This window comes from Herpailurus yagouaroundi, unplaced genomic scaffold, assembly GCF_014898765.1.
Source record: "Herpailurus yagouaroundi ecotype Mexico unplaced genomic scaffold, PumYag 222, whole genome shotgun sequence".
Classification (NCBI taxonomy): Eukaryota; Metazoa; Chordata; class Mammalia; order Carnivora; family Felidae; genus Herpailurus; species Herpailurus yagouaroundi.
Genome location: NW_024412453.1, coordinates 7432832 through 7446615, shown reverse-complemented (window position 1 = coordinate 7446615; position 13784 = coordinate 7432832). Strand labels below are relative to the sequence as shown.

The following is a 13784-nucleotide window of genomic DNA, read 5'->3' as shown; positions in this document are numbered from 1 at the left end:
TGGGACCTGGGAGGAGCACACAGGAAGCTTCCATAGTAAGGGTTAATGTTCTGTTTCATAAATTGGGTGGTACGTTCATTCACAGGTATTTATTATGTTTTATAACTTAGATTAACTATATTCTCTCTCTTTTTTTAAGTTTATTTTGAGAAAGAGAGTGCACAAGCAGGGGAGGGGAACAGAGAGAGGGAGAGAGAATCCCAAGCAGGCTTCGCGCTGTCAGGATGGAGCCTGACACGGCACCTGAACTCATGAACCATGAGTTCATGACCTGAACTGAAATCAAGAGTGGGACGCTTAACCCACTGAGCCACCTGGGAGCTCTTAACTTACACTCTTTCGTGCATGTCAGATTTGAAAAAAATGAAAGGATAAGTAATTGTCAAATTGCTTGGCGGTGCAGAGTTAAACTTCTGACAGTGTATGAGAGTTCCAAAGAATTGTGATTTTTTCCCCTCCCCCTCTGCTTTGGGGATGGAGGGGAAGAGATTCCCACTTCAACGGCTGTCTTGAGGAATCCTTGTGAGCTAGGGTACAATTTCCCCTGCTCTCAGGACACTGAAAATCTCTGCCCAACATTCTGAAGGAACCCTAAACCAGTGGGGTAAGAAATGGTGGTGCCTTATAGAGTTGGCAGAGAGTTACTTATTTTACACTGTTGCAAAATCGAACAGTGCTTTATATGTAACAAGTCGCTGTAGCTGGCTTAATGTCCTTTTGATAATTCTATACAGTTTCCAAAGGTTGCAACATTTTCCATTCTTAGAAACTAAGGGGAGGGGCTCCCTCTGCTTCCTTCCCCCCCCACCGTGCCTTGGGCCCTGCCCTTCCCTATACTAAAAGACCCTTCCCTGCTTGCAGCAGGTCTGGCGGACCCCTGGACCTCCCTTAAAAATGTAAGTTCAGTGGCTCCTGGGTTGCTCATTGGGTTAAGCTACTGAGGACCCTGGATTTCAGCTCAGGTCATGATCTCATAGCTTGCGGGATGGAGACCGGCGTTGAGCTCTGCACTGGCGGTGCAGCGCCTGCTTGGGATTCTTTCTCTCCTCTCTCTGCCCCTTCCCTACTCATGCTTTCTATCTCTGTGTCTCAAAATTAATGAATAAATTAAAAAAAAAATTAAGTTCAAGGACTAACGCCTCTTGAAAACTGACTCCTCTCTGATTTCAGCTCTGAGTTTTCTGGGTAGATCGCTCCGTCAAACCTCAGTTTCCGCAAAGATAAGATTAGTTCCAAAGTCTGTGAGGATAGCGCAGAGGGTATAGAGCCCTCCCCCACCCCCCACTAGATGCTGGGTGGAGCAGCCTAGTTCGAATCCCGGCTGCCCCTTGTCTCTGCGTGCTGGTGTTAACCAGAGCTTTGGTTTCTTCAGTTTGACTAAGGGATGCTTTGACTCCAAAAAGATAATACTCGTGGCACCCGACCAGTAGGGGTCCACTAACGGTCCCTGCCCTTCCTTCGGGACCCTCAGGGCTGGCCGGAGCTGCCAAGGATCTCTCTTCTCGCAGCGCTTTGGCCGCTCTCATAGCCGCACCTGGCGAGGCGGGGAAAGTCCTCCAACTGAGAGGAGGGGCCTGGAGGCAGGGCGGGGAGGAGAAAGCTTCGGCGGCGCTCTAGCCCGCCGGGATCACGGAGCGGTCCCATGGCGCTCCTGATTGGCTGAAGGCCGCCGCTCGCGCGCCCGTCTTCCGGGCCACAGGGGCGGCTAGAAGGCCCACGACTTCCGGGGAGAGGTGCAGTCGTCGCGCTTGTCGGGCCCAATGGCGGCCCCGCTGCTTCACACGCGGTTGCCGGGAGATGCGGCAGCCTCAGCGTCTGCAGTCAAGACGCTGGGGGCGTCGAGGACCGGGTGAGAGTCCGGGACGCTTCCTTCTGCGCCTCTGGGGCCAAAGCTCAGGATCGGGGTTAGGAAAGCGAATGTGACAGGGCCTGGGGCAGAGCTGAAGGAGTCCAGGGAGCAACGGTAGAGGGTCATCTCAAGTTCTCGAGAGTGAGCCCGTGCCCTTAAGTGGGTAGTAAAGGTGGGAGAGGTGCTGGGAAAATGCATCTGTTCTCCGTTCAAGGGTCTTTTCTCCCCAGTGGGCTCCCGCCTAGCGTCCCAGGCCTGGGTACTACCTCATTCCTCCCTTTTCTTCACGTAGCTTTGGAAAGAGTTCCCTGGGCTGTTTGAATAATCAGGCGAATGCTATCATTAATGGCAAACCGACTCTTAATTTTTTGTTGGTGTTTGAAATTTGTTTCCGCATACACGTTTTCTTAACAGTCTGTCTTCCACTTTTAAAGCCCCTAACCCCCATAAAACGTTTTGGGGTTTAGCTTTGAGAGTCATTAGTAGGATACTGGTGTGGTTCCCCCCCCCCCCCCCCCCCAACTACTCTGCTCTATTTGAAGGAAGAAAACTTTGTAAAACGCTTAGCATAGTATCATTTATGGTGTTTATTAAGCACCTATACTCTCTCTGTGTTAGACCCTGGAGACAGTAGTCTATCAAAAGAGACAACATCTCTGCTCTCAACAGAGTTTACAATCTCAGGAGGGAAAGACAGTGAAGAGGCCAGTAAATAACGGAAAGGGATGGTTTCAGGCAGTGATGATCTGCCGTCTCTCTGACATTTGAGCTTCAGTTGGAGGGAAGACAAGAGTCCAGCTGTGTCCGTATCTGGAGGATGAGTGTTTCTGATAGCGAACAGCAAAAGAAATGGGAATCAGCGTGGCAAGTTTGAAGAATAGAAAGGACACTATGGTTGCAGTGTGTTAAGTGGCTGGAGATGAGGTCAGAGGTAGGCAGGGGCCAGACTACTATAGGACCTTGAAGACCCAGACCGAGAGCTTGGATTTGTATTTTAAGTGAGGTGGGAAACCTTTGGAGAGTTTAACAGGGAGGGTAGGATAGCATGGTGCAATTTTGGGGAAGATCATTAGGTCATTGAACGAAAAACTTTGGAGGTTAGAGTGGAAGCAAGGAAGCCAGTTAGGAGGCTTTAGTGATAGTCCCACTGAATGATGTTGGCTCAGTAAACATTGGCTCTTCTGATTTTTTCTTATTCTCTGCCCTGCGTATAATAGTATGATTATCTTGGTTCTATAGACTTTCAGATATGCTCACGTTAGAGAATGATTTCTTCAGTTCTCCTCCAAGAAAAACCGTTCGGTTTGGTGGGACTGTGACAGAAGTCTTGTTGAAGTACAAAAAGGTAAGAGGAGGTAACATGAGGTTTGGTGGCTTTTTGCCCCCTGCTTTAATTGAGATATAATTGAGATATAATTGAGAAAACCAAACAGGGAGGTTTGGTTTTGGTGGGTCAGGATACAGTTGTAGCCATTATACAACAGCCACGTAGACATAATAAAATGAATTTAGATATCGGTTTGAAGTCAGTTCTTTAATAACAGCATGATGTTGACAGCTCAGATAACCTCTTTGCTGAGGTTTCATATCTTCAAATGTTCCATTTATGTAGCATCTTTAAAAAAAACTCTAGCAAGTGCTGGAATAAAAATCCTTAGGTCAGAGTGTTTTATTTCTGAAAGAATTACCTAAGCATCGCTTTGGGACAGTAAACCAGCTCTCCAAGAGGGGTTTGGTTTTTTGTTTGTTTTTGGTTTGGTTTTGTGGTAGTTGACAAGGGATTCCGTTAAATCTCAGCGATGGAGGGAAAATATAAATATTTGTTTTCATATATATAAGCATTTAAGTGCGAATACGCAAACGGATGGTATCTTGAATGTGATCGTCAGATGTCAGGACGCAAGTAGGTCTGAATGTGAACAGCTTTTTAGAAGTCATTTTCTTTTTTTCCAAGCTGTCCAGCTCCACTAACATGAGTTTTTAAATGTTTGTAGTTACAATTTTATAATCCACAGTTGATGTGTGAATGTTACGCTGTTCCTTTTGTAAGAATTAAAAGTCCTGCTCTTGATTTTTAATAGCAAACTGAAGCAAGCAAAACTACTTTTTTTTTTTTTTTGGTCCTTGTTTAGGGTGAAACAAATGACTTTGAGTTGTTGAAGAACCAGCTGTCAGATCCAGACATAAAGGTAATTAATTTATGTTTGATCATTAGCAAAGTTCTTGCCATTTTGCATGGATTTAATTTGCGCGTTTGGTCCTATTCCAGCCTCTAGAACTGGCTCTCTGTGTGATCCTCACTTTAATGCAGTGGTTCTCAACCAAGAGCAGTTTTGCCCCCAGGGCACTTTTGGTGATGAACTGGAGACATTTTTGGTTGTCACATCTGGGGGGAGGGAGTGGGTACTACTGGCATCTAGGGAGGGGATGACAAGGATGCCACTGAAACATCCAGCACTGAATGCACAGAGCAGCCCTCCACAACAAAGAATTATCAAGTCCTAAATGTTGGTAGTCCTCAGGCTGAGAATCCCTGCTTTATCTTTCCTTTCTTATTTTTTTTAACGTTTATTTTTGAGGGAGAGACAGAGTGCGAGTGAGGAGCAGAGAGGGAGGGAGACACAGAATCTGAAGCAGGCTCCAGGCTCTGTACTGAGCCGTCAGCACAGAGCCTGATGTGGGGCTCGAACTCTTGAACCGTGAGATCATGACCCGAGCTGAAGTCGAGCTGAAGTCGGAGCTCAACCGGCTGAGCCCCAGGGGCCCGTCTTTCCTAGAGCCTCTTTCCTCTGTGCCGCATGCAGCTCTCACATCTCTCCACTGCTACAACAAGAAGAAAAGATGACTTACCTTTCAAGCAACTGCTCTTTTTAGCGTCTTTGCAGATGGTGCAAGAAGTTCAAGAGGTGCACCTTTCTAAATACATACCTGTCATCTCGTCACAACTCAGGAAATGTCATTTCCCTTTTCTTCCCTTCTTGCCCAGTTTTGGGAAGAATGGCCATGGTAGTCAGATTGCCTGGGATAAAAATCCTTCCTCTGTGGTTGCCCAGTGTGTGATCTTGGGCAGCTTGTTTAACTCACTGCATGTGTTTCTCATCTTTATAAAGTCAGGAAAACAATAGAGGTATTTTAAGTGCAGACGTTTTAGAGGATCCAGTGAGTTAATACACGAGAATCACTTGGAACAGCTCCTGACATAAAGGGCTTTGTGGTTGTTAACTGTTCCTGGTGACAGCTCAAACTGTCTCACTGCTCATGCATGTTTTAATCCCCTGTGAGATCCACTGCGGTGGTTACTGTGACCTATTACTAGTGGTTTCTTCCCTGCTCATTTCAGTGGACTTTTTTTCAAGCCTCATACTAATTCCTTGTAGCAGTGGACACTGTTAGCTGCCCACTTTTTTGTTGTTGTTAGGTTTTATTTATTTATATTGAAAGAGAGAGAATGAGGGAAGGGTGGGGTGGGGGCAGGGAGAGAATCCCAAGCGGGCCGACCGAACTGTCAGCTTGGAGGCCAGTGTGGGGCTTGAACTCACGAACCGCATGTTCATGCTCTAAGCTGAAATCAAGAGTTGGATGTCTAACCGACTGAGCCACCCAGGCCCCTTCGGCTGCCCACTTCTTAAATTTCCTTTGGTTTCTAGGATCTTGCAGTCTTCTTATCACTTCTGTCCAATCATTATTGTGATGGGTTCTTAAATTTGGTGTTGATTAGGTTTCCAAACTTGACCCTTTCCTCATTCTAAAGATTCTTCCTGTGTGATCTCCTTAGGCCCTTTAAGCTTTGGAATTTACCTTTGTCCTCATAACTTCCAAATTTGTATCTAGAGCTCAGATGGCTCTTGTGGGCCCTAGACTGGTTTTTTAACTGCCAGCCCATAAGTAATACTGATGCCCCAAACTTAGCATTTTCTGTCTCCCAAACCCACTCCTCTGCATCCTTCTTTATGTGCTTAACCGATTTACTGCTTACTAATTCTTGAGCAAGGAACCTTGGGGTTTTTCTCACCCCTTGTATCCATTGATTTACCAGGGCCTTTGGGGAAAAAAAAATATCCTTAAAGGCTTCTTGCATTGTTGGTGCTTTTTTGTCTGGATTCTTCCCTTAATTCCTTTAGCTTACCTAGGTTCCACTTCTCCTCTATGTCACATTACCCCTCACCCCTACCTCCACCCACCACCAATTTTACCCTCCACAGTGCAGCCTGAGGCATCTCTAAAATAGGGCACCATCCTGCCAGAAAACTTCATGCCTTTTTCACACAGAACCAGCTTCTTAGCATGGTCTGCGACATTGTTTCTGTGTTCAGTCCTCACTAGATACTTTATTCCATGAATTTGCCTCTTTTCAGCTTTTTAAAATTTAATTAAATTAATTAATTTAGGTAATCTCTACAACTCACGTGGAGCATTACTTCTTTTCATCTTTATCTCTTTGCATGTGCCTTTTCTTCGTGGCTGGGAGAGGTCCTCTGTATCTGCTTTATTTGCTATCTATTTGAGCATGGGCTCTGGCTACATGGCCTCCCCTCCCATGCTGGCTTTGTGGCTGAGGGCAGATTTACTGCACTTCCCTGCCTCAGTGCCCCCATCTGTAAGATGGGAACCAATGGTGTCACGTACTCGTGGAATTACGACCGTAAGGATTAAATGAGTTAGTATGTGTTAAAATCTTAGAATAGTGCCTGGCACGGTGATTACTATATTAGTGTTCACTGTTGTTATTGCTTTACCTACTAAACTCCTACTCTTTAAGATCCAGCTGAAGTGTCCTCTTTACTGGAATTTTCCTTGGTTCTCTCTAAGCACATAGGTGTTGCTTCACTCCATTTCCCACCCTTCTAGCAGATCTTCCTAGTTACAAATCCGACTTACAAGGACTTCCGTCATTTATCTGTCCCCTCCTCAATTCCCAGATTTATCTGTTGGCTTGCTTACCATCTACTCCAGCCATAGCTGTACTATTGGTTTTCTGAATACGTGCTTGTCCCTCTGTGAGGATGTAGCCACCAGAGACCGACAGCAGAAGTGGCGCTGTCTCAGGCTTTCCCTTATCCTCGTGTTCTTCTGTAGGTTCCAGGGACCATTTTCTTTGTCCCGCTGTATTTTTTTTACCAGCACTTCTTGGTGTCTTGGCATACTAAGAAATGCATCCGTGTGTCTATGTTAGTTCAGAGTGTTGGAAGCAATTTGCTTCTAATAATGGTTCAGTACTAAAGCACCAAAGACTATGACTAGGTTACTTTAAAAAATGGAGCTTTTTAAATGTTATCTTTATAATTTTGTTGCACTTTTTTTCTTTTTTTTTTTTTTTTTTGGTGGACAGGGATAGGATAGAGTTCATGTATTTTTATTTGCACCTAACTTAGTTTGTCTTCACTGCCTCAGACCTTGGTGAGCCACCATTAACTTATCCTTAATGGTGGTGGACATATGAAATTACCATAGTGCAAGCGAGTTGTGATTTACGTTATTTTACTGCCAGCTTACTTGGCGTTTCTTCAGGAAATAGTCTCAATGAAGTTCATCACAAATAGCACATGGAAAGCAGTCAGTGGTGGGATGAAGGTGGGGAAGAGGTGGTGAGCTCCTGAGTGGAGCAAGGGATTGTGGGACAGGGGATGGAGCATAGGCTGTGCCCCAGACAGACAGGTTTGAACCTGGTTCTTTTTCAGCTTCTTTTTAAAAAAATTTTTTTACTTTTTATTTTTTTTTAATGTTTATTTTTTGAGAGAGAGAGATAGAGCACAAGCAGGGGAGGGGCAGAGAGAGAGGGAGACACAGAGGAGACACAGAATCTGAAGCAGGCTCTAGGCTCTGAGCTGTCAGCACAGAGCCCGACGCAGGGTTCAAACCCACAAACCGTGAGATCATGACCTGAGCCGAAGTCTGGCGCTTAACCGACTGAGCCACCCAGGCGCCCCTTAAAAATTTTTTTAACATTTACTTATTATTATTGAGAGAGATAACACAAGCATGTGAGCAGGGGAGGGGCAGACAGGGGTGAACAGAATCTGAAGCAGGCTCCAGGTTCTGAGCTGTCTGCACAGAGCCCGACGCGGGGCTTGAACTAACAAGCTGCAAGATCATGACCTGAGCCGAAGTCAGTCGCCTAACAAACTGAGCCACCTAGGCGCCCCTCTTTATTAGCTTCTTGAATGGGCAGGTTGCTTATTCATTTCTCTTAGTCTCTGCTTCCTCAACTATAAAATGGGAATACCAGGAGTCCATTTTCAGCATTGTTGGGATTAGTAAAAGATGCAGACGCATGGTATTGAGCACCGTGCCTGGTGCCTGGTGTCTTCCTGCTGAATGATACTCCCTGTCAGTATCAGTCTGTAACAGCAGGTACAGCCCTGTCTGTTGATGGTTTATCACTGTAGGTACAATATTGTCTGTAAAAATCTATCACTAGAAGTGGGGCACTTGGGTGGCTCAGTCGGTTGGGTGTTTGACTTCAGCTCAGGTCATGATCTTGTGGTCTGTGGGTTCGAGCCCCCTTTGGGCTCTGTGCTGACAGCTCAGAGCCTGGAGCCTGCCTCGGATTCTGCGTCTCCCTCTCTCTGCCCCTCCCTCACTTGCTCATTATTACTGTAAGTACAGTACTGTCTATTAACAGTCTACTGTTATGGTTATAACGCATTGCTTTTGTGTATTTGTATGTCCCTTTCTCGGGTGGAGTCTTTATTTTTTTTAACTTTTAATGTTTATTTTTGAGTGAGAGCGTGTGAACAGGGGAGGGACAGAGAGAGAGGGAGACACAGAATCCGAAGCAGGCGTCAGGCTCCAGGCTTAGAGCTATCAGCACAGAGCCCATTGCAGGGCTCGCACCTGTAAACTGTGAGATCATGACCTGAGCCAAAGTCAGATGCTTAACTGACAGCCACCCAGGTGCCCCTCTTGTGTTGAGTCTTAATCAGCATTAACCATTTCTTTCAAAATTGGAGGGTCTTAGTTTTTTATGTATGTTGTGTGTATGTGTTAATACAAACAATATGTTATATATATATATATATTTAATTTATTATTTTTATTATGTTTTTAGAGAGTGGGGGCAGGGTGCAAGTGAGCAAGGGGCAGAGAGAGAAAGAGAATCCTATGAGGTGCAAAGTGGGAGAGAGAGAAGCGGGGCTTACCCAAAGTAGGGCTCATGTTCACCGGAAGTGGGGCTTGAGCTCACCTGATGCAGGGCTCAAACTCACAAACCATGAGATCATGACCTGAGCTAAAGTCCTATGCTTAACCCAGTGAACCACTCATGTGCCCTAAAGCTTTTTATTTTTATTTTTATTTATTATTTTAAGTAGGCTTTATGCCCAACATGGGGCTTGAACTCACAACGTTGAGATCAAGAGTTGCATGTTCTACCAACTGAGCCAGCCAGGTGTCCTTATAGTTGATATTTTATATTTATCTAACTGATAGCATATTTTATACATGGCTTGTTTTCTTTTTATTTAGAAGTTTTTCCCATGTCACTAAAAGTTATTATGAACAGGAATTTTATTGCCTGAAAAATATTTTATGACGTACTGGAGCCATCATTTTTATATAGCACATCTTTTTTTTAAGTTTATTACTTATTTTGAGAGAGAGCGTGTGAGCAGGTAGGGGAGGGGTAGAGAGAGAGGGTGAGAGAGAATCTCAAGCAGGCTCCATGCTGTCAGCACAGAGTCAACAGGGGGCTCGATCCCACAAACCGTGAGATCATGACCTGAGCCGAAATCAAGAGCCAGACACTTAGCTGACTGAGCCACGAATGCATCCCTGTGTTACTTTTTAAAATCAGAAAATGTAACGTTCTTTTGTTTTGATACAAATTAAGACATTTTCATTCCAGTTTTGGCTTTAGTGCAAGTTTGTGACTTTTTTCTCCTAATTTAAATACTATTGGTAGATGTCTGGTGCAAGGTAGGTATTACCTCCAGTTATTTTAGAGGATTTGTGATTTTGAAAGCGCTTTTCTTTGTTTGCCTTAAGGATGACCAAATCATTAACTGGCTGTTAGAATTCCGTTCTTCCATCATGTACTTGACTAAAGACTTTGAGCAGCTTATCAATATTTTATTGGTAAGTTTACCATTTATTTTATTGACTAGTATGTGATTTCAATACTCTGGAAACAGAATATGTTGTATCAGTAACATGTTTCTTTTATCTTTCTCTTCCTCCCACCTGTAGAGATTGCAGTGGTTAAACAGAAGTCAGACGGTGGTGGAGGAGTATTTGGCTTTTCTTGGTAATCTTGTATCAGCACAGACTGTCTTCCTTAGACCGTGTCTCAGCATGATTGTTTCTCATTTTGTACCTCGTAAGTGGTTCTTTGCTTTCTTTGATTGTTCATTTTTTAAGTACCCCATTACTAAAATACTTCTTGGAACACTGTGGGGATTGTGCCAACATGGAAAGTTCTGAGCTGCATTTTAGCAGTTTTGGTGCATGTCTGTTCTCTATAATGATGTCTGTAGAAGCATCTGGGTTTGTTGCTGTGTTTTTGTTTGTTTGTTTGTTTTATGGGTTGGAATTTACCTTAATGAGATTCTAATGGAATCTTAGAACTCAGAAATTTTAGCTTTAACTGTAAAGTTACTTGACTTTTTTTTTTTTGGCTGTAAATTTAATTATTGTACTAAGTTTGCACAGTGGAAAAAAATCACTTTCTTGTGTAGCTGTTGATCGTTTAGGTCAGTGACAAAAAGAATAACATATTTTGTTTTTCCCTCACAAAGCACGAGTGGTCATTAAAGAAGGTGACGTAGATGTTTCGGATTCCGATGACGAAGATGATAGTAAGTATAAAGAAGATTAAAGCAAGGGACCTGCCTGTGTCTTAGAGAATGCGTGCTCAATGTTAAAGCACTGGGTGAGGCCAGGAGCTGTTCTTTTTTTTTTTTAATTTTTTTTTTTTAACATTTATTTATTTTTGAGACAGAGAGAGAGCATGAACGGGGGAGGGGCAGAGAGAGAGGGAGACACAGAATCGGAAGCAGGCTCCAGGCTCTGGGCCATCAGCCCAGAGCCTGACATGGGGCTCGAACTCACGGACTGCGAGATCGTGACCTGAGCTGAAGTCGGACGCTCAACTGACTGAGCCACCCAGGCGCCCTGGCCAGGAGCTGTTCTAATGGGTAGGCAGCAGCAAATGGCGACCTCCGATGGAATTTTTTTGTGACCTTCAGCAAGAACGTCTGATCAGCTGCCCTCAGTGCATTACTTATTTAACTAATCCACTTAGTCTGCAGTGATAGTTGGTAGAGAAAAACCTTCCAAGTTAACATTTCGCTAGTAAATGATTCAGTTTTGGTTAGTGGGTGTTTTTAGCTTAAAATACGTAACTTTTGGGGACGCCTGGGTGGCTCAGTCGGTTGGGCATCCGACTCTTGGGTTTCGGCTCAGGTCATCATCTCATGGTTCATGAGTTTGAGCCCCACATCGGGCTCCACGCTGACAGTGCGGAGCCTGCTTGGGATTCTATCTCTCCCTCTCCCTCTGCCCGTCCCCTCCCCGCCCCCCAAAGTAAATACATAAACTTAAAAAAAATTTTGTAACTTCTCAGGTTTCAGTTTTATTGTTATGCTCATACTCTTACTTTTCTACTTGTAGATCTTCCTGCCACTTTTGACACCTGTCACAGAGCCTTGCAAATAATAGCAAGATATGTCCCATCGTGAGTATCCTGTTAATTTTTTTTTGAATCATGGTCTTGAAGTCTCAAGAAAATGATAACCAATTAGTAGAAAATTACTATGTTCATAGCATCAAAGCTCAGGTTGTATGCTACATGTTTCTGTAGGCTTTGTCAACATCACATTCTACAAAAAAATGGCATTATAGTTCTCTTCGTTGTCTTTAGTTGTTTAATTATTTAAGAATTAGTAACTTAATTAGTATTATTTAAATTATTTAAAACTTGTATGCAGACTCTCTTCCAAAGTTTGTATAGTGGTGGTTGAAATTCTGCTTTTATCTTCAACAGATACTATGTCCAAAAATTTTCAGTGAGCAATCCCCGTGTCATGCCATATAAATAAAAATTGCAATTCCAGTATTGTTCATTACATATTAATTTTTTAAAAATTACAGTTTTTTTTTTTTTTAATTTTTTTTTCAACGTTTATTTATTTTTGGGACAGAGAGAGACAGAGCATGAACGGGGGAGGGGCAGAGAGAGAGGGAGACACAGAATCGGAAACAGGCTCCAGGCTCTGAGCCATCAGCCCAGAGCCTGACGCGGGGCTCGAACTCCCGGACCGCGAGATCGTGACCTGGCTGAAGTCGGACGCTTAACCGACTGCGCCACCCAGGCGCCCCAAAAATTACAGTTTTAAGAGAAACTTAGGTTTCTTTTGGGGGGAGTGGACTTCAAGTTCCCTTTGTAAGTTTATTATTTACTAACTTAAAAATTACCTAAGTTGACAATTTTTTCTTGTTTTTAAAGTAATACATGGACACGCAGTGGGAAACGTTTTAAGTTTTAAACTGAAACTCTATTGCTTTTTTAGAACTAAGAATCCCCCTTTAACTTGCTGTTGATACCAAAGTTGATGGAAGGTTATATTCCCCTAAGTTATCATAGGTTTTCTCTGAAGCTATGCATTTAGGTTCCAGTTACTTGAGATAGTTGATTACCATTTACCTTTTGCCTCCATATTTGCTCTTAGAACGGAAACGTTACCTTCCAAGAAAGCCCAGTTAACATGGATTGGTTGATTTCCTTTTGTTTTTTTAGGACACCGTGGTTTCTTATGCCAATATTGGTGGAAAAATTTCCATTTGTTCGAAAATCCGAGAGAACCTTGGTAAGAAATCTTTTCATGGGAGAAATAACGGAAAAGTTGTAAGTTACTTTTAGGTGATGTTATGTGTTTTTCTTACCAGTTGTCTTATACATTAAACGCAAGACTAAGAACCTGACTCAGATTCCTTTCTTAGGAACTGACTGTGGATCCCCAGTGCCTTTTTCCCTGACGCAAGTCAAGGGCAGAGTCTGTTTCAGAAATATCTGGATAGGCTTAATGATTATACAGATAACAATTACTAGAAGGTAATAGTTTATGTATTACCAGTTATAAACATGCCTTATTTGAACAAAAAGGCAGAACTTTCTATGGATGAATTTTTAAGTTTTTGTGTAATATTTAGATGATCTATGGTTTTCAGTAATGAATAATGGTTTCCTTCTAAGCATAGCTTATTGTTTTCTAAATAAGGTATTATAAGGGATGCCTGGGTGGCTCAGTTGGTTAAATGTCTGACTTTTGATTTGTGGCTCAGGTCATGATCTTGTGGTCATGAGATCGAGCCCTGAGTGGGGCCCCACGCTAAGCACGGAGCCTGCTTGAGATTTTCTTTCTCCCTCCCCTGCTCACATGTGCACGTGCACACATGCTCTCTCTGTCAAAAATAGTCTTCTAAGTATTTAATAAGGAGTTAATAAATTTTGCTAATGCTTGCGATAGTCACTTTCAAGTGGAATATTATAAACCTTGCATCTCTTACTAATACAGATAAATTCTCAACACAGTAGAAAACTGTTTAGCAGCATAAAAGGAGTATGCATTATGCCCATGTGAAATTTATCCTAGGAATTCATGGTTTATGTAATATTTGTTAAGATCAGTTAATATAATGACCATGTCAATAGAACAGATGATAGCGACCACATGATCATCTCACCAGATGCAGAAAGGCATTTGACAGACACTAAAACCTTTTCATGACAAAAACAGAAGGGGACTGTTTCAGCCTGAGAAAGGGCACCTATGAAAAACTCACATGTAATATCCCACTCAATGGTGAACAATTGCAAGCTTTTCCTTATGATGAGGAACAAAACAAGGATGTCTGCTTTTGCCCCTTTTTAAAAAAATTTTGCTTATTTATTTATTTACTTTCTTTTTTTTTTTTTTTTTTAATTTTTTTTTCAACGTTT

The 13784-nt window shown here is 43.0% G+C and overlaps 1 protein-coding gene across 2 annotated transcripts in view; it reads left to right on the top strand.

The window, feature by feature from the left end:
• Nucleotides 1-1713: 1713 nt before the first annotated feature.
• Nucleotides 1714-13784, top strand: part of RRN3 (RNA polymerase I transcription factor RRN3) — a 32192-nt gene continuing 20121 nt past the window's right edge. For both annotated transcript variants that reach the window (XM_040458983.1, XM_040458982.1), the window contains exons 1-8: nucleotides 1714-1849; nucleotides 3089-3194; nucleotides 3982-4038; nucleotides 9833-9922; nucleotides 10034-10163; nucleotides 10582-10641; nucleotides 11456-11519; nucleotides 12582-12651. In XM_040458983.1, coding sequence (XP_040314917.1) covers nucleotides 1761-1849; nucleotides 3089-3194; nucleotides 3982-4038; nucleotides 9833-9922; nucleotides 10034-10163; nucleotides 10582-10641; nucleotides 11456-11519; nucleotides 12582-12651 — 666 coding nt within the window. In that variant the 5' untranslated portion in view covers nucleotides 1714-1760. The remainder of the gene's footprint in view (nucleotides 1850-3088; nucleotides 3195-3981; nucleotides 4039-9832; nucleotides 9923-10033; nucleotides 10164-10581; nucleotides 10642-11455; nucleotides 11520-12581; nucleotides 12652-13784) is intronic.